The sequence below is a fragment of the Parasteatoda tepidariorum genome, chromosome 11 (genome assembly GCF_982258835.1).
Source record: "Parasteatoda tepidariorum strain Cologne lab strain chromosome 11, Ptep-v5.0, whole genome shotgun sequence".
Lineage (NCBI taxonomy): Eukaryota > Metazoa > Arthropoda > Arachnida > Araneae > Theridiidae > Parasteatoda > Parasteatoda tepidariorum.
In genome coordinates, this window is record NC_141765.1 from 36,558,444 (window position 1) to 36,580,438 (window position 21,995).

General features: G+C 31.1%; 1 protein-coding gene across 2 annotated transcripts in view; it reads right to left on the reverse strand.

Annotated features, from left to right (window-relative positions):
- The window catches only part of LOC107443764 (poly [ADP-ribose] polymerase 2), a 50,846-nt gene that overhangs the window by 2,953 nt on the left and 25,898 nt on the right, over positions 1-21,995 (reverse strand). Inside the window, exons 5-11 of one of the 2 annotated variants that reach the window (XM_016057730.4) lie at positions 21,186-21,245; positions 19,598-19,682; positions 15,330-15,468; positions 11,934-11,997; positions 11,683-11,817; positions 7,570-7,893; positions 5,215-5,345 (exon numbers count right to left, since the gene is read on the reverse strand). In XM_016057730.4, coding sequence (XP_015913216.2) covers positions 5,215-5,345; positions 7,570-7,893; positions 11,683-11,817; positions 11,934-11,997; positions 15,330-15,468; positions 19,598-19,682; positions 21,186-21,245 — 938 coding nt within the window. The remainder of the gene's footprint in view (positions 1-5,214; positions 5,346-7,569; positions 7,894-11,682; positions 11,818-11,933; positions 11,998-15,329; positions 15,469-19,597; positions 19,683-21,185; positions 21,246-21,995) is intronic. The other variant, XM_071187960.2, reaches the window with a different exon arrangement.

Below are 21,995 nucleotides of genomic sequence, written 5' to 3' on the forward strand. Positions count from 1 at the left end.
GTTATTTAATAAAGCATACAAATCTAAATTTTATAATATTGCTACTTCACATTTAAGAAATACATTACAGAACCCATTATCCGAAAATCAGAAAACCGGAAAACCAAAAAAACAGAACGAAATTCTATACATTTTCCCGCCGTTTTCTAATAAATTTAAGAAGGTGAGCTTATTATTAAATCAAAAATCGATGAAGACACCAATATTGATGAAACAGACAAATTTCAGTATTTAGTACAGGCTACTATTGCAAATTCCAGAGCTCACATATAAGTAGAAAGATTCCCCCCCCCCCATTTTCTGGAAACTATGCAAATGCAAAAGCATATGCCACTTTTATTTTTCAGCAAGCAGAATTGCAACACCAAAATGCAGTTAAATTTGTGCAGTCTCGTGCCTTTGAAAGTCATAACAATTCCATGCTTTGAACTGTAGGCATGTTGTATTGGATCTACAATGGGTGCAAATATTGTTGAACATAAAAAAACCTGGAATATTTTTAAATTTTCTATTGGACTGATTCATCAACCGCTCTGAACTGGATAAAAAGAGAGTCTCCATGGGCAACTTTTGTGTAGAATCAAGTCCAAAAGATACACATCTTTACAGATGTCAATAAGTGGAAATTTGTTCTTGGTAAACTAAATCCAGTCGACTTTTCTTCAAGAGGATGTACAGCAGAACAACTTATACACTTCAAATGGTGGGAAGGACTTTCATTGATGTATGACAGAGGTAGCCAATGAAGATCTGATAAATGCTCAGAAGAGAAAAACTGTAATCAATGCACAATCACATTGAAAAAACTAATCATTGATATTTTGATACTCTCATCCCAAGAGAGTGCAAACACTTGTTTCGAATTGTCAATTTTGCAACAATCATCGAAAAATCAATCTTGGTTTATCTCCTATTCCTTCGTGAACAGAAATAAAAACTACAGAAAATCTATTATTGCTACTGATACAGAAAGAAGTTTACAATGGTGCTATGGATCGAAGCTTGCATCATCTAAACGTTGTGGCTGATGAAGGTGGCGTACTCTAAGCGAGAATCCGAATCGTTTATCACCAAGATACCAAAGACTTCAAATACTCAATATTACAAGGGGATCATTCAGCTGTAGTCTAATTTATCTTTTACAACCACAAAAGTTCATGTACTGTGGAAATCAGATTTTGTTGAAAATAATACATTTGAAAAATTTTGAACTATTGTGTAAGACATTTCAATGCTTAATATGAAGTAATCACTTCCAAAAGAATTTCTCCATGTTGGAAGTGGAGTGAAAAATGAGTGAAGGCTGTTGGAGTGAACATAACTGAAGAGATGGTTCTAAACAGGAATTATACATTTCACATGTGCTGTCTATCGAGGAATACACCTTGTACTCCAATCCACAATGACAACCAAAAGGTTTAGAATGCCCAACGGCATTTCATTGTATGTGTTGCTCTCCACCAGTAATATATTTAGATAATAAGACAAATTTTAGGGGAATGGGATACTTGAATCTAATGATTGGAATCATGTCTACGAGGAAAGGAAGAAAACAGATATCATTTGGAAATTTATACTGGCATCAGCACCCTGGTGGGGTGGCTGGTAGAAATGTCTCATTCCTCTAGTGAAAGATCTACTAAAAAGAGTGTTAGGAAGAGTTTGTCTAAGATACAAAAAAAAATGAATACTGTTCTCTGTGTGTGACTTCTTGACCCAAGACATACCTAGCAGAAGATGATCTATAGCCTTTAACACCTCCATGTTCTTCAGAGAGCATAAGACAGTTGGTTACAGATTTTGAAAATTTGGAGATGTTGGGTAGCAGTTTCAGACTTAAATGCAACAACTAAGGAAAAAACAAACAAAAAAAAAACAGGAAAGCCCGCAAACTCAAGGTAGAAGAAATAGTCATAATAGAAGTGCCAATCCAGAAGCTGCTAAACTGGCCATTAGGAATAATGCTTGAACTAGGCCATCTTTTCTTGGAAATACATCATTTTACAAAAGAGAAAATGAAGAACAGAAGTTCCTGAGGCCTGCGCAACAACTCTATACTCTTGAAGTACAAGCACAATCAGAAGAGAATTTAAGAGAAAAGTTACTTTGAATGTGAAAGTGCGACTGAGACTGGAATTAAGAAAATTAACCCTTTTTTGTTTGATCCTGATATAATTGAAACATCTGGCCTTACTCCAAGTACAAACCAAAACCTGTTTATCCCATAAAATCAAAGTTCTCTAATGATTGAGCTTGAAAATTGACTCATACAAAATCTTGAGTATTATTTGAGTTAAAAACTCAAAAGGTGGGAATGTCACATAAGTTTTAAATGACATCATGATAGCAAATATTATTCTGTGATGCATAAAAGGAAACATTTTATATTTTTGTAAATAAAAAATAATTGATAGAATATGCTGTTCTCATAAATTTTACTTTTAAAAGTCATTTTGTAAGGTTAAATATTTGTTCCAAACAATCAGTAAAAGAATCTGACTTATATCCATTTTTTGCTGTATAAATTTCCAAAAGACATCCGTTTTTTGAGGTATAAATTTTCAAATAATATCAGTTTTCTTTCCTTCCTCATTGACATGATTCCAGTCCATAGATTCAGGTATTCCATTGGCTGCAACAAAATTTGTCCCATTATCTGAATATATTACAGATGGAGACCCACAGAGTGCAATGAAATGCTGTAAGGCTTACAAAAAACTTTAGGTTGACATTAAGGATCAGAGTACAAGGTGTATTCCTCAATCGACAGAATATGTGAAGAGTACAATACCTGTTTTGGAGCAATCTCTTAAGAATAATAGACCAGCTATGTCCACTCCAACATCATTCACACCACTTCCAACAAAATGTTGAAAATGGGGAAATTCTACTGGAAATGATTACTTCATATTTAACATTGAAATGTCTCACAAAATTGTTCAAAATTTTTTCCAATAGATTTATTTCCTTTCAGTAAACAATACTTTTCTCGCAATTGGGTTAACAAAAACTGATTTCTACAGTGCATAAACTTTTAGTGGTTGTGAAGGATCAATTTGACAACTGCTGAATGGTTTCCTGGTAATATTATTGAGTACTTGAAGTCTTTGGTATTTTGGTGATTAATAATTTGAGTTCTAGCGGAATAGGCCATTTTCATCAGTCACAAGGTTTAGAGGTTGCTAGCTTGAATCCGTAGAACCATTGAAAAGTTCTTTCTGTATCAAAAACATTGGTAAATTTTTTGCATTTTCTATTTCTGTTCATGAACGAATAAGGATAAACAAACATTGATTTTTCAACGATTGTTGTAGAACCAACAATTCCAAGCAAATGTTTGCACTGTCTTAGAATGAGATTATCAAAATATCAATCATTAGTTCTTTTCAGCATGAGTGAGTTGATAACATAGTTTTTCTCTTCTCAGCATTTATCAGATCTTCATTTGCTACTTCTATGTAATAAAGCAATAGAGGTTCCTCCCACCATTTGAAGTGTATGAATTCTTCAGCTGTACATCCTCTGGAAGAAGGGTCACTGGATTTAGTTTACCGAGAGCAAATTTCCACTGATTGACATCTGTAAAGATGTGTATCTTTTGTGCTTGATTCTACACAAAAGTTACCCAGGGAGAATCTCTTCTTATCCAGTTGAGCGTGGTTGATGAATCAGTCCAATAGGAAACTTTCAAATATTCTAGCTTCATATCTTCAACTATATTTGCACCTATTGTAGATCCATTACAACATGCCTACAGTTCAAAGTATGGAATTGTTATGACTGTCAAAGGCACGAGACTGCACAAATTTAACTGCATTTTCGTGTTGCAATTTTACTTGCTGAAAAATAAAAGTGGCAAATGCTTTTGCATCACAGAACACATGAAGACTGCCAGTTTGTTCATAACTTTGACAGAGTTTTATCCTTCGAGGTGCTTTGACTTCCTACAGGTACGGTACTTTTGTAAGCCAGTTTAAAATCCACCCATGCAGACCTTCAGAGAGAATATCATCCCATTTTAATCCTAGGTTATAAGATTCTTGATGCATAAGCTTTGGAATGATGGTCACTGGAGTAGATATGCAAAGTAGGTCAAATATAATTTGTGCTAAAGAGAGTAGGGCTCTTTTTGTAAGAATCAAATCCTTCTCTTTTGGGTAATTAAACTTGCAAGATAGAATATCATCTTATATGTTCCAATTCAGGCCTAATAGAGGCACAACTTAGCTCTAAGATCTATCCAGGAATTTTATATCAGCATTTGATTGTCAATCTTCTTTCCGAAGGACATCAATACTTTTGATACAAAAATAAACTTATTAGCTTTACCAATGCTCTTTAAACTAAAGACACAATGGACAATTACAGTACAGTCAATTTTTTTTAATAATCTTAATACATAAATGAATCCCTCAAAATCACCAGAAAACATTTTAATACTTTTCTAAGAGTGATAATTATTAAGTTTTTTTCAAGCAAAAATCACTTTCGTTTCATCGAAAATAGGGAAGTCACATGATCATTCATGAACTGACATCACGAGCTGACATTCCTTTACAATTGCGGTGCTGTGAAAGTCACTGCGTTCTTACTTTCATTTGAATTTTTGTAATTATATCTAACAATTTTAAATGATAAATAACTATGTGAGAACAAAGACAATTATGTTAAATTGTGCCCTAATGCTGCTTCATAAAAATGTGGCTTAAAATGACGTATTTTTATAATATTTTCTAATAATAATAACATATAATTTATAAGGTACTCATTGAAACATTGTTAATAGTAGATGGTTCTGAATACTAAAGATTTTTTAGTTCAGTAAAAAATAGGTAAGAATGAGTTATGGGTGCCTGATATTATTTAGTAAAATGATAAATTATAAATACAAATTAATTTGTTTTTTCATTTTTTTTAACCATGTTAATCTTAGTTTTAAGGTATAATTCTAATTACTTTCATGCGAAGAGAAAAAAATTTAGAATATTTTTTTTTAATATTGAATAGTTTTAGATTTTAAAAATGTAGAAAAGCTTAAGTTATTGTTTTTCTTTTTCCTTTTTTTTTTTAATTCTTAGCTTGAAATATAGAAAATGTATAATTCATACTGCTGAGAAAGATTCAAATAGTTTAAAAAGAAACTATATTGCAAAGAAAACTTACTTTTCTTAATGGGAATGCAAATGGTAATAAATCTATAAAGAGACAACTTACGAAAGCGCTCCATGCTGAAAATCAGAAGGGGAAAGTCTTCCTTTTCCAATAACAGTGTCAAAATCTTGAGGAAGAAGTTCAGGCATCTTATCTTCAGCTTCATATAAAGGATATGGTTTCCCAACTGATACCTGTTTTTAAAAAATAGATAGGTAAGAACAAAAATGTATAAGTTTACTAAAAGGTTTTGAAGGTAGATAGGAGATTATTGCATCTTGTTAACATAGCTACAGCCTTCAAATATGACACTGTGATTTATTATCTTTTAAATACTTCTTATTAATTTTGCGATTATTTTATCAATGTACAGTGTGTAAGACAGCAAACAAAACACTCTGAATAACTTTTGATCCAATGATCAGTTTTTCACATACCAGGACTCAAAAGGGCCAGACCTTAACTATGCTAATTAGTTATGCAATATTTTAAGTTACTAAGTCTGACACAAAAACACACTTTCTCTAAATTAACATACCCTTTTTTGAGGGATTCAGATTCTGAACCTTCAAAATATGAAGAGTAGGTGCAATCTTGAAGATATGGTCTCCATAATTTGCTCAGGAGAGAGATCCAAAGTTATGACCCCTTAATGTTAATTTTACTTTTTGCATATATCAACATAATTCAAGAACATTCTAAAGGAAATCAAACAATTTTGCACAACATTATAAAATTTACTTGTCAAGAGATAATTCTATGCAAAAAAATAAATTTAAGTTAAAATTTATTATCTCATGTAATAATAGTCTAAAAAATTTAGAAATGTAAGGTATAAATTTTTTCCAGTCATTTTAAAGTAGGTAATTTTACCTGATAAAATGTGAAAATTACATGGAAAAAAAATCAGTCAAATAGTTCCTCAAATATCAAATTTCAAAAAAGTTGTACAGTTAGATTGGTCAAGATAGCGGTTCAAACTTGGACTGCTCTCTTGATCAAAATATAGGAACCGTATTTAAGAGATTGCGGCTAGCCCCTATATTTCCGAGGCCAGAAATCTGAATCCGTCGGGGGAAAAAGGTATGTTTATTCAGAGAAAGTACGCTTTTGTGCCTGATTTCTTAACTTAAAATATCATCTTCACTAATTACTTAGCACATTTGAGGTTACCCTCTCGAACCATTAAGATTGAGTCTTAGAACGTAAAGATTCGATCATTAGATCAAAAATCCGGTTGATTATGTCACACTGTACACTGATTTATATACATATATATTAATATACATACTTCAAAGCTTTAATTTTGTAAAATTGCAAAAAATCAGGCTTGCATTAAATTAAAATTTACTGTACAATATATTGCTATACAATATATTACTGTTTAATATATTGCAGTGAGCAAAATGCCGGACAACAGTTAATTGTTTTTCATCAGCTACCTTTCATATAGTTTACAAATTAAAAATGTTACTTCTGTAAACAAGACTAATGCACAGAGAGGTACTACTTAGTTAAAATGACCAAAAGTTGTAAGACTTAGTTATTATTAATAAAGATTTCTTTTTTCTTAAAAAAAACCTCTAAAAATCCATAAAATGAAATAATTAATCAGTTTTTCTAAAAAGAACTAAAATAATGCAGCAAAAGAACAAAAAGAATCCTGAAAACTGAAATTCAAAAGTCATAAAAATCTAACCCTTAGTTATTACATTTAATTTATTCAGTACAATTATAAAACAAATTTATCGAAATAAATTTTTTCATTTAATGAATTTAAGAGAAGTACATGGTTAATATAGCAACATACATGAATAACAACTATTGTAGCCTAAAAAAATGCTTTATGATATAATAATGGATGCCATGAAAATGTGCATAAATTAGTAAAATAATTATCAGAATAATATGCACTATTATATATTGGTGAACTAAAAGTACCATTGAAACAAAAATGTATATTAAATATTAAAATAAATTTACATAAATTCATGCAGTAAGCATATGGGCAACTATACAGTTCTGTTCGCAAGCGAACTCATTCAAGAAGGAATTGAGAATTATTGATGATAGACATGGATATTTTATGCCGTTCTTAAGATATTTTTTCCAATTACAAATAAAAGTCCATCTTGTGTCTTGCAAAAGTCATTGAGAGGTGCAAATTTTTCTTTAAAACAAGAAAATCAGTTGTGGACAAAAAAAGTTGTACCCTATCATGCCAAAGTAAGAACTCAACTATAAAGTCTATTTCCCTTTCAATGAAATAAAAATTAAGAACCAATTATCTGACAGTGCTTTTTGACATAATATAATGAAATTATTTTTATAGAAAAATCTTCTAGGTGCATTTTAAACCGACTTATTTATAGAACTTATTATAATAAAACGAAAAGAAAGAATGGTACCAAATTCTACCTCACACATGATGAGAAGACCTTCATTTTTCTTCTTTGTAGCATAACAATAATTGGCACTTTTGCTACTCACATCAGCAAAGTATATACCTTTACCAAACATATAGCCGGTTTTTGGAGCTTCTGGTGGAGCAATTCGAAGTCCATCTTTCAAAATTCCAAGCCAATTTATAATCCTAGATCCATGCCACAATAAAAGTTTATTTTCATGATTTATAAAAGCTTTTTCTTCATGAGGTTTAAAACATTTAAAAATGCTAACTATCTCCATTTCATAAGAATTATGGGTGGGTCCATGGGTTTCTAGAAGACATTTTTGAATTTCCTAAAAGATTCCACATTTAAAGTATTAAAAAGTAGTAATGATGCACACCAGAAAGCAAGAAATAAAATATTCAAGCAGATTTATAAATGACTTAGTTCCACGTAGATTATATATATATATATATATACACTTAAAATCCAAAACATTATGACCACCTACTCAATAACGTATTGTGCCACTTTTGGCGTTCAAAACAGCTACAACTCATTATTTAGGCATGTATAATAGGAGTTCCTGATAGACAGCTGGAGACAGGTCATACCAAATATCGAACCAGTGATCACGCAAAGTCAAGATATTCCATCATGGTAGCGATTAACCACTTGCGCTGGAAAAACTTGCCACGCACGTCACAATGCTTTTGTCACAGAACCGCCGCCGACGTGATATTTACGTCATCATGTAATTGTTACAGAAACAATAACGACATGCACGGCACGTCAGGTGGAATTGTTGTCAGAGGACAGATCATCAGTGCACTGCATAGCGTACAGTTATAAATACACAGTCCAGTCCCATTAATGTGACCACAACCTACTTTCGACAACAACGTGAAATAACCAATCACAAAAGGCAGGTGGCAGCACATCACAGTGGAGTTTATGTATAGTATGTCCTAGGGCATCGGAAAGCATTTCAATCGTTGGCGTAATGCAGAAATGTAGCGATTTATCCGACGTCCAAAAGGGCATGATTATTGGTTTTCGGTCCAAGGGTGAAAGCATTTCGGAAACGGCTGATTTTGTGAACTGTTTGCATGCCGCCGTGGTTAAAGTATACCGTTCCTAGCAAAATGGCACTATGCAAAACAAGCGGCGTGGCACATGTGGTGCACCACGGGCCATAGATGACAGAGGCGAACGAAGGTTACGAAGATGCATTCAGGCGAATCGACGTGCAACTGTTGAGCAACTGACCGCCCAGATGAACCAAGGGGCTACCAAGATTGTATCCTCAACAACGGTTCAGCGAACGTTGCTGCGCATGGGCCTCCGCAGCAGAAGCCTGGTTATTGCACCTATGCTGACTGCTGTTCATCAGTGACGAAGGCCGGAATTTGCACGCCAGTACCGTAACTGGATGTCCACAGAGTGGCAACAGGTGACTTTTTCCGATGAATCACGTTTTATGCTCCATCGGACAGATGGACGTTGGCTTATACGGCGTGAAACGTATGAAAGCAAACATCCTGCAATAATTGCCGGAAGGCTGCAGGCTGGAGGAGGAGCATTATGGTTTGGGGAATGTTTTCCTGGCTATCAGTGGGTGCACTCATCATTGTGGAAGGCACGATGGATCAGCACAAGTACGCATATGTCCTTGCGGACCATGTCCACCCCTACATGCCATTGATTTTTCCTCAGAATGATGCCATCTACCAGAAGGACAATGCGAGGTGTCATAAAGCTCAGTGTGTGTGCATGGTTCGAAGAGCACCAGGATGAATTTACCGTACTCCCCTGGCCAGCAAACTCACCTTATTTAAACCCAATCGAGAATCTGTGAGACCACCTCGATCGGGTTGTTCGCGCCATGGATCATAAACCGCGTTATCTAGCGCAGCTGGCAACGGCACTGGAGTCAGCATGGCTCAACATCCCAGTGAACACCTTCAGAAACCTAATTGACTCTCCTTCTGCACGTCTCGCAGCGGTCCACTCTGCCAAAGGTGGTTATTCTGACTTTTGACAGGTGGTCATATTAATGTGACTGGACTGTGTATTTAACTCACATTCTAAAATGGAAAGCAAAAGTGACGTTAACGACATCATTTTGACAAATGTCAATAGAAAAATAAAACACGATGTAATGATAGTGACTTTGATGAAATAATTTTTCCACTCTGAAACCGACGAAGAATTTTTTCTGATGACGAGGAAGAATACATAAATGAAGATTGTGAAATTGATCTTATTCCTAAGGAATGGGTGTTGAAACACGCATTGCACAGTGCGCACTGCCAGCGAGTTATACTGGACCATTTTGGTACACACACCAGTGATTTTTTTTGCCAGCGCAAGTGGTTAAACTCTGAGCCGTCTTTGTATGGAATCCCAAATGTGCACTATTAGATTAAGATCCAGCAATTTTTTTGTACAATATACACATAGATAACAGACAACTTTTAAAAAAAGCAAACAAATTTAAAAAAAAAAAATAATTAACTACTTAATTAAAGTAAAGACAAATTTTATCATAAAAGAATAATAAAATACGCTTGAATAATTTTCAAATTTGAGGCATTTTAGAAATTGAAATAGATTTAAAAATAAAATTATAATGGATCATTGTTGGTGATTAATATCGATTCTTATACGTGCCTTGCAGATGTTTTAATAGTGAATATCAAGTTTGAAGAAACTTTAGACTTGTGGGATATCTTATAAATCATAATTAGGCTAAAGAATATAGATCAACAGGTGACTAGACAAGTAAAAGGCTAAACAATTTTACATAATTAAATTTTTTTTCGCCGTAATGTTAACATTTTAGGCTTAAGATGCCATGGCTCTTATATAATTCACAGGCTTAAATTGTATATAACAAGCAGGTAATTAAGCTTCACTAATTAACTTCAAAAAATTGGTAACAGAATGGACAACATAAAAAATACACCTTGAGAAAATCTAAAAAAATTCAAAAGTTATCTTTCACCTTAAGATTTTTTTTTTTCAAATGATTGTTCCCAGATACTGAATCACGAAGGCAATATTAAAAAGTTGTAGTATCCTCTACTGAGAAATTTTTAAAAAAATTATCATCTTTAACAACAGACCTGACAGTAACTGACCAAACACTTCTCTTGTACAACACAAAACAATATGTACCAAGAAGTTAAAAAAATTCAAATATGTTTTCTTAAATTATTATAAATGAATTTTTTAAATTACATAAGTGTTTTGAAATTTTTTTACTTATTAAAAATTTTCGAAAGATTAAAAAAAAAGAAAAAGAATTTTTTTTAAAATATTATACACAATAATTATTAATCGTATGTATTTTTGGAAATTTCAAATATCTAAGTTAATAAACTATAAAATTAAGTAATAAAAAATATTCTATTGTCGGATACCAAAATGCATTCAAATTTGAAATCTACCCTTAATATATTTTTTATTTCAAAGTTTTGCTTTGTTTCGTCAGAAAGTTGTAACAGTTTCTAGTGTAATTCCGTTAATGGATCAATCAACTCATAATAAAATAAGATCAATTTATAAAAAATTCTTATAGTACTGTTTCATTTAGAAAAATAACAAGTACCAATCAATTAATATTCCCTCATATCAACATTTAAACTTGCAAAGAAGTTCAAGACAAATTCTATAATATGATTAAAATCAATCATTTTTTAAATCAGACAAGTCAATAATTATTCAACTATAAATAGGGTTTGTTACTGCATTTGCATGAATAAGCATATACTTAGTCAACCACAAAGAACATATCAGGTATACCAGGTGTTTTTATCAATATGAATGACAAACAATTCTGGGAAATTTTTTAAAAACACAATTAAGTGAGATTCAATGCATTAATGGTGGAATCAAAATTTTAAATAAGGAAAAAATATATTTATACTAATGAAATACATATTTTTGATGTGAAATAATGTGTAGTAGGAGAGGATTCACTAAAATTTAGGTGATTTGTAATCAATTAAAAAGGCGAAAGATTTTAACATTTTGTCTTATTATACTATATCTAATTTAGCAGTTGGTATACCTGATAAACATATCCTTACTTTTGTAAAAAATCTAATACTAATAAAACTTTATAAATCATGCAAACCTTAAATTCAAGAGAATCTGGTTCTACTAGATTAAGAGAACAATTTAATGATTTATAGTATCTGTCTAATGGATGAGCAGTAGCATCTGTCTCATCATTCATGACCTTCATAGCTACACGAATATTGATCAAGGCCTGAAAAAAATTTTACTAAATATTATCTCTCTGATAACAAATAAATATTAAAAAATTAGCTTATTGATAAATATAACATCTTAATTTAAATTGGTAAATTAAATCAAAATGCATACTTCCAACATTTCTTGTTTCTGATCAAGCTCCTCTGATGTTCTAATTATAGGTGGTCTCTTCATGCTACAAATAATCAAATCAAAATAAAACTTAATTTCATTAGTAAATTTACACTTTCATTAGTAAATTATACTGTAATGTAATAACAAATACACAGTTAACACCATAGTATCTAAACACTGTAATAGATAAACAAAACTAAATTTGCAATTTATTTCTAAAGCACAAAAAATATATATAAGATTTATATTTTTTATTAAACACTTGAATATTATGTATTACTTGAGTGCTGACTTGAGTAACTTTTAACTATTATATTTAAAAAAAAGATTTATGTTTAAAAAAATACTTAGAAGATTGAAGGTGTATTAGTATGCAATACTTTAATCGATGACCATAACTTTATAGCAACAGACAATGATTTCATATCTGAAGCACCTGAAATTGTAAAATTAAATAAAATTTTCATTTCCTGGCGGACAGAATGGCACTCTTATGATATCATTAAAAAAAACTGACTTTTGCGCAAACAGTGTATAAGTATATTACAGTAAAACCTCATTAAGTCGTCACCCTGATAAGTCGTTACTCCGCGTAAGTCGTCGTTTTCCTGTGGTCCGACTAAGCCTCATAGACAATAATGTAAAATAACCCTCTTTTACCCGTCATCGAATTTAACTCTACTCCGAAAAACTCGTCACCCCAAAAAAATGGCAAACCTACCTTTTTTTGCACTTTTGTATACTGTTATCTTTTCAGACCCGCCCCTTTCACTTTAAGAATATCGAGGAATTTCTGACCACCCACGAAGTTCGCTATACAGCTGTGAGCATTCCTTTCCTTTTAGGGGATTTGGATTCTTGGAATTTTGCATGCCAATCGTTCGAAGTTCTCACTTCTTGCTCCGACTCAGTCGAGTGTAGACGTTTTTCTTTATTGTACGTACTTTAGTGGGACTTCATTTCATAGCGAGTAAGCCCCGCTATAAGGGCCATTTTATTTTCTTACAAAATTGTGATTTGATTACGTTTCAAAATGCCGGGAAAACGAAAACTTACCTCGTTATCTCTTAAAGAAAAAAAGGACTTAATTGCACTTTTTGAAAAGTCAAATGTTTCAAAAACAGCTTTTGCCAAAGAACACAATATTCCGAGAACTACCTTAAGTGATATTCTATCATCAAAGCAAACCATTGAAGAAGCAGACTGCAAAGACAATAGAAAGAGAATGAGGAAATCAAAGTTTGACGAGATCGAGGAGATTTTAGTTCGATGGTTAAAGCATGCAAGATCGCAAAATGTGCCTATTTCTTCTGTCATTCTTAAAGAAAAAGCGATGGAAATTGCTAAGGAGTTGAACATAGAAGATTTCCATTGCAGCAATGGTTTGCAGGAGCGTTTCAAGGACAGAAATAATCTTTCTTTTAAAACGATTTGTGGGGAAGCCGCAGCTGTTGATGGTGATGCTATAGAAAATTGGAGGAATAGTGTTCTCAAGGACATTTTATCCAGGTTTGATGCCTCAAATGTTTTTAATCTAGATGAAACAGGCTTATTTTATCGTCTTTTGCCTGATAAAACTCTATCGTTTAAGGGCGAAAAATGCACCACTGGAAAAGCTAGCAAGCAACGTCTAACACTTTTGCTGGGAGCGAATATGAATGGAAATGAAAAGCTTAAACCACTAGTGATAAGCAAGAGCAAAAGGCCACGCTGTTTTAAAAACGTTAAATCTCTGCCAGTTGAATATGAAGCATATTCAAATGCATGGATCACTACAACGATTTGGGAATGGCATATCCGTAAATTGGATTCCCAGTTTTCGCCCCAAAAGAGAAAAGTTGCCCTTATTGTCGATAATTGCACAGCCCATAGTCAGCCCGAAAGCTTAAAAGCTATTGAAATCATTTTCCTTCCTCCAAATGTTACTGCACTTCTTCAGCCATTAGATCAAGGGATAATTCGGGACTTCAAAAGAAAGTACAAAAAAATGCTAGTAAAAGACCTGATAAAAGCATTGGATAAAAATGAAAAGTTTGAAGTTTCCGTTTTAGACGCGATCAATTATGTGCATAGAAGTTGGAGCTCAGTTTCTATGCAAACTGTTTTTAATTGCTTCAGACACGCGGGATTTGTAGCCAATGCAGAATTCAAAGATATCCTCAGTGAAGAAGTCGACCCCGAGCCATTAGAAAATTTGCTACAAGTTGTTAATGAAAAAGGTTGCAGTGTCAATGACGTAAATGCATTTGTCGATATTGACAATGGCATCGCTATTTGTTCACAAGCAACTGTAAAAGATTTAACTTCAGAATTTTTAGATGAAAAACAACACAGTTCCAGTGAGGATAGTGATGATGAGAATTCGTGTGGAATTCCGCCCAGCAAGACTGAAACATTAGAAGCCTTAGAGAAAGTTAGACGATATTTAACATCAATTGAAGGCACAACAGAGGAAGATTTCAAGGCGCTGATGATATTGGAAAAGAAGGTTAACAGCAATCAACAATTCCTGCATCAATTTACTATGTTAAGCTATTTTAATGCTCAGAAATAAAAATAAAAAGTGGTAACTATACAAAAGTATTTGTATTCCTTTCCTACACATTTATTTGCATGTGTATTACATTCTAAAAATCTAATTTTTCTCAACGAATCCTACTGCAGTCCATTAAAAAATTTCAATGTTTTTTTAAAGAAATTTCTAACTCCACTTAAGTCGTCACTCCGCTTAAGTCGTCAAAAATGTTCGGTCCCTTGAGTGACGACTTAGCGAGGTTTTACTGTATTTAGAAAAAGAATTCAGAAATGTATTTAGGACTTGTTATCTAATTTTTGAACATAGGAAGGAAGAAAGAAAGGAATTTTTGTTAATGCAAGATGATGTAGTATTTCCCTGATCATGTCTTTTAGAATATTTTAAGATTAATAGTTAGGATTTGAAGAGTTTCCACAGTAAAAAATAAGTTTAGTATTAGAATCCTCAATGTTACCAAATTCATTGAAGTATTACTTATTTCATTATAAAAATGGGTTGTTCAAGTAAAGAGTATTTTCAGTTGGAAGCTTTAAATAACAGAATAATAAAATCCTTAAAATTTAAATAAAATTTTTATAGTAAAAATATTGCTTAGAATACAATTTTCTAATAATTTACAGATAGGAATAATTTAAATAAGTTTAATTGCCATACTAAAAGCTAGAATTTTAATACAGATTAAAACTAACTACTTTGATTGCTAAAGCATTAAAAAACATGATATCAATAATAAATCAAAATTTAATTAAAGGAAGAAAGTAAAGCTTAAATGAAATAATTTTAATTATTTTATAATTACAGAAAGACATCAAAAAAGAAAAATTAAAAGATCTTGAATTTTATTTTATAATACAAACCCAAAGTTATGAGGAATTTTTGTGTAAAAGTCATTACAAGCTGCCACTAGTTCATTGCTACTTCCACCTCGTTGAAGAATTACTGCAATTTTATTCAAAGCAGCGTAACCCATTTTCACTTGTTGAGAAGTTAATTGTCCTTTAAAAGAAAAAATAATTTATTCATTTCATTTTCTTTTCTTTTTTTTAAATATTTACTAGATATATACTTTTTATCTCAAAAACAAAATAATTGTAAGTTATTGACACTTAAGCAAAGTTTTCCACACAATTAAAACTAAATAAACTTAAACTGAATTGCATTCAACTTAGTTTGAGAGCACATTAATGTGCCTTTAATTAGGACAGAAATGCAAGTATCTGTTTCTATGGAAAAGACATTGAAACTAGTTATAAATTTATATACAATTATTTTACTCATATTTTTTTAATCAAATTTTGATTACAAGAGCTCAGATTTCAAAGTGAGATTGATTTTGCATTTTTAGGACTTTGAGGCAGATACTAGTGATTTAAACTAAAATTCAAACAATTATCACCTTAAATAAAGTAATTTTCTTTTATGTAGCTTAAAAAAAAGTAGAACTGTGACACTGAGAAAGAGAAATGGTGAACTAACATGTAACAATACAGAGACAATGAAAAGATGGCGGGAACATTTTAAAGATGTGCTGTTTGGCAACGATGGCTCCGTTGAAAAAGTTTATGTTGAAATATCAGATACTCATGCGCAAATACAAGATGCTGATGTACCCACATTGTGTGAACTGGAGTATACTCTTAAAAAACTGAATAGAAATATAGAGCCCCTGGCCCAGACGGCATTAAGGCCGAACTATTTTATGTAAATGCACCGGAGTTGAACAATGAGCTTTTAAAGGTCATTTGTGATGTGTGGATCTAAGAACAGATGCCCATTGAGTAGGAAGAGGACTTGATTTTCACCATCCATAAAAAGGGAGACAAGCTGGACTGTCACAACTACTAAGGCATTACACTTTCGAATGTGGGTTTTAAGATCTTTTCCATCATCCTATTTCATAGACTTCTTCCATATGTTACAAAAATTATAGGAAAATATCAATGTGGTGAAGAACTAGAAGATGGAGACCAGCTACAAGATGGTTGGACAGTGTTGAGAAGGACTTAAAATTGTTGGGAATAAACGGGTGGAAAAATCTAGCTTAAAGTCACCCTGCCTGGAGGCAGCTAATTGAGAAAGCCTTGGCCTGCACTAGGCTGTAGTGCTGGCGAAGAAGAAGAAGAAAAAAAAAAGTAATTGGATTTTCTTAATTCAAAGTCTAAGGTATAAGTTATTTTTTGACAAATTTTTTGAAAATAAGGAATTTTTTTAAAATAAGGTAAAAAATTGTTTTTAGGATAAAAAGAAATTAAAAAGAATTCTAAGAAATTTAGGAAAGAAAAAACATTGAAAAATTAAATAGAAGAAATTTTTATATTTCACTGCTAAGAATGCACCAAATATTCAATTTTCCGCAAACTTGCTAAATATTCTGTTAGACCAAACTATTTACTTTCTTGATTAATGAAATGATTTATTTATATATGGTATTTAAAGACTTAATGCAAAAAAAAAGAAGAAAAATTTGGTACAGCACTTTACTCAATTACTTTATGGTACATTAAGTCTTATTCTAGCCTAGATCTGGAATAATCCAAGCCCCAACACTCTCCAAGCACCCTAAATTTTTAAGGTTCCTTTGTTTTGTTTTTCTTTAGGTTTACTTTACTGTGCCACCCAGCCACCCCCAGTGGCTGAGTGGAGCAGTTGGTTTGTCGTCGGCCTTCTGAGCCCAAGTCTGCGAGTTCGATCCCCGGCCCAGACACCAGATTTTCGGGATGCAGAAAATCCTCAGCGGCCATGTTATATGATTATGCGGCAAGTAAAAGATCCCTGGCGTGCCTCATTGGCTCTTGGCATTTCCGGCAAAATTAAATTCCAAGTGCACTTTAGCATCCAAATAGAGTCTCGGTGCTGCCATCTAGTGTGGCAGAAACTAGACGTCCAAATTAACATGACCAACAGTATCTCACCCATTGTGGTGGTCCTGAAAAGTGGATACCACCTCTGGAGAACGCACTAGGTCTGCTCATCGGCAAGATCAATTGTGCAGCTCATTGGAAAGAAAGAAAAAAGGTTTACTTTAATACCATTTAAGTTTGTTAGTTTAGGGCTAGCTGATGTGAGGGCAACTCTTAAGGGAAAAAGCAAAAAATTTTGTTGTTTTTGGACATATATCATTGCTGCACATCAGATGTATGAAACAAGTAAAGGAGAATTCAAAAGCAAAAGTAATTAGGATTGACAAACAAGGCATAGATGTAATTTAACCATTATAGAGTACAACAATAATTCTCCAGATAGTTGCAACAAATAAAGTTGATACCTTTCAATATAAGGATGTTAATTGCTTAGGAATAGCAATATTTAACAGCAAGGGAATACCATGATTTATGTCTTAAATACAAAAAAAATTTGCATGGAAATTCTACATAATGATAAAAAAAGTCAAAGAAACAGAAAACAACAGAAGTGATTTCGCAAATTTAGATTATAAAGAAAACATTTAGAAGCATCTGGATTTGCCTTTGTTGAGGATGACAATATGGAAGACAAAGCAAACAAGATAATCAAAGGAACATTTTTACTTATTAAATTCTTAGAAAAGAATTAAATATTTTTATGTTGCAGTGACACAATATAATTACAAATATGAGGATGAAATTCAGGCAATGTTAATGAATGCATGCAAAAATACAATATTGTATGAAGCAAATGAAACTGATATAATTTACATAAATTATGAACAAATTTAAAAAATGTCTTGCCAATGCTGAGAATAGTTAAAAAGAAGACAGAAAATTTTATAAGTTCTCTTATTCTGATATGTTTGAGAAATAAATTTATGATTCCTTGCTGCTTCTAATTTTAACTACTTTCAGAATAAAGGTACTTTATTCAATTTTTTCTTAATGTTCTTTAACTATAACACAGAATATTTTATATTTAAAATATATTTAAAAAATTATATTTAAATTATTATATTTAAAAAATTAATTATTATGTTTAAAAAATTGTGATAGCAAAGTTTGTGCTAGAAAAGTTCTTATAAGAGGTTACATGTTATTTTAATTATGAATTGTTATTATTGGTATTTTGTTGAGAAAAAAAATATATTGAACAAAGGACTAATGCTGAGGTAATATATAAACATTTATATTTTGATGAAATATAATTTGTTGTAAATTAAGTGATGTTGTCCAGTAACAGAAGTTACAACTTCCTCTCAAGATATATTTAAAAAGGTGTGTATTAATGTCAATTAAATTTTTCTTCTGAAGCATATTTCATAGGCATTACATATACATAAATATGAAAATAAAAATAAATATGTGATAAAAACTGCACCATAAAACTTAGAAGTCTCAAAAGCACCAATTTTCACACACTTATTAATGGACTTTTCACACACTTATTTTGTGCATCAGTCCATTTCCAATTGGACTGATGCACAAAACACAATTTTTTTTTGTTTCATAGAATATTAATTATGAATTCTAGCATTGTATTACTGGAATAAAAAATCTTATCCAACAAATTCAACGAACATGATATTAAATAATGCATTGAAAACTAACACTGTGCAATAGTTAGAAATAAGTGCAAATTTTAACCAACTATAGGATTAAAGAAAACACCAACACTCAGTCACAAACTGCCAACAGCTTGATCATAAAAGAAAAAAATTACAGGAATTAAATCCTTTTTCTACAGCATAGTCATCTAAATTATTACAATAACAGCAACAAAAAGGAAAGAAAAACTGTTGTATTATAGGATAAATTAATGGAGGAAAATGGTTTTTATAGTCAAAATAACAAAATTAGAATTTTTATCATCTTTAGTTACAAAACTTAAATGGATAAACATTAGTTTCTTGTAATGATGTTACCTAATAAATGCAAATATTTAAAAGAAAGTAACCTATAAGACTTTGTACATTCTAAGTACTATGATCACGGAGCTGCTATTAATTCTAATCATAAGCTTCTGTGCCATTTTCTTTGCATGAATACAGGATTAATTTATTTTATCAATTTTTTTTTAAAGTTTAGTTTGATTTGCTCCTTAAAAATTTATAGAAACAATTAAATTTTTATGAGTTTTTTTCTAACTCTTCAAAGAAGCTCATTTTTTAAACAAGTAAGTAAACACACTCAACTTAAAATAACAGAATGAAACTTACCTAGAGGAGTTTTATTAGAGTCATAACACATTTCTTTCATAAATTCCTCCATTCTCCGGGTATCACATATTAACTCCATGAGGGCCTAAGTTACAATAATTTACACATTAATATAAATAAAATAATGATAATAAGGAAATATTTGTGCTTCCAAAAAAAAAAAAAGCTTTTAGAGATCTATATACAGTAGTTTATGTTATACTAAAGGCAAGTCTAGTAGTTTATATGAATCAATGAGACAAAAACAGGCAGTTTCTATAGAAAATTTACTGCAGATGACCAGTTTTTGAGCCCAATGATTTAGTTAATTATTGTGTTAATAGAGCATGCAGTAAGTGTGAATTTGAGTCCAAATAAGTAAAAAGAAATTTTAATTATTTCAAGTAATCAAAAAAAAAAAATTAAATCAATAGTTCAATATTTCATTAAAAAAGTATTTTTCAAAACTTATTTATCTCATTCAAGGAAACTTTCTTTCACCAAACTAGATACCCAAGTGGTGATAAATATTGTATCATTCATTTAACTTTAGGGCTTACCAATAAGATTAGGCAATAATAACCTTTTATGAAGCTTATGAACAATATTGATAATAACTAACACAATTTTGTGAAATGGTACAGAAGAAAATATTTTTGTTTTTAAATTAGCTTTTTATATACTTTTTGCTGACACACAAATGGTCTAAGACGAAACATTAAATTGAAATTTATATATTACTAAAGCCACCACAGGTAATATATTTTTATTAGAAAACTTAGATTTTTTACATGTTGTATTAGATTTTGTGAGCAAAAAAATATCATTGAATGAGGATGGAAGCACAGAGGTTGCACTAAATTGTGAAATTTTTACAAAAAATAATTGTAATAGATGTTAGAATTATTTAACTTGAATTTTTATAACTGATTACTGTTACTGACAATTCTGAGACTGCTTATTTTCCAGGTACAATGAAGGAATATTCCTGGTTTTTGGAAAAAATGCAACTTTCCTTGACTATTCCCTGCTTTTTAGAGTGAAAATAAAATTCCCTGACAATTCCAGATTCTTTCTGACCTGTGGACCCTGATTACTGTATTGCTGGTAGAAATAAATCATTTTCAAAATAAGAAAAATCAATAATTGGGAAAATGCAAAACTATACCTTACAAGATTTGTTAATGTTTTTGCAAAAAAAGCTAAATATGCCTATAACCCCTGAATTCATCACTTGAGTTCAAACTAGTAATTTTTGTAATTGTTACAAAAATATTAATTAAAATAAAAAAGTGCTGAATTGAAAGTCCAAATATTTTGATTCTTCAAATTGATTATTTTCAAGTTTGCATTGGTATTCCTAGAAGATTCGATGTTTGAATATACATAAAAATTGTCATAAAGAATATCAAGACGGAAAGGTAAAAATAACAGGACAAACATGAATAAAATATTTATACTGGGAATATCACAACAACTATGCGCATTCCTTCATTGCCATCAATAAATTAATTTTTATGCAAAACATTCCTTCAGGTATTTCAAGCATGCAAAAAATTTTACAAAATCATATACCACATAAAAATTGATAAATGAAACTGTAATTTACCAAAAGTTCATTAGCTAGCCTGGATTTTAATGTTTTGATTTCAATTTTTCTAGCTTCTTCCTGTAACAGAAAAGAGATATCTAAAATGTAAATCATGCTTAAAGCAACGAAAATCAATCAAAAATAAATCAGTCATTTGATTGAGTATTGAGATGCTGATTATCTCCTCCATCTCCTTAAGTAAATTTTTTGATGAACAGAAAAAGATAGGATTTCCAAATTAGTATATTAGGTTTGTGTGTTTAAAATATGAATATTAAAGATGCATAGGAATGGTCTTATAAGCTATATGATAAATGGTGCATCGGGCAATAAACTTAGAAGAAGGAAATTGATTACTAACTATAAAATGATCAAACTTTATCCAAACAAAATACACTTTGATAAAACAATAAAAATAATGTATACAAATAGCAGAATACAAGAATAACAAAGCAAGATAAATAACAATGGAAATAACAAGTAAAGTAGATCGAAAAATGTAATAAAATAACAATGTAGAAATATAAAACCAAATTAAAGGGGGAAAAAATTACAAAAATATGTAGACTCAAATTCAAAATTTAAATTTTAGAGTGAATTATGATAAAAACATGAGCAAATTAATGTTTATATCCGAATAAAATAAATTTTATTTATAAGGCTCAATTGAATGAACTACTTTAACAAGAAATCTCCTTTTAAGAAATATAATTTGAAAAGTATAAAACTACAAGGATAAGGCCTTTCTGTTCATTTTAAATATATTTTAAATATAAAATTTCTAAAATAGATATCCTCAAAAAAAAAAGGTGAGGAAAAGTCAAGCGA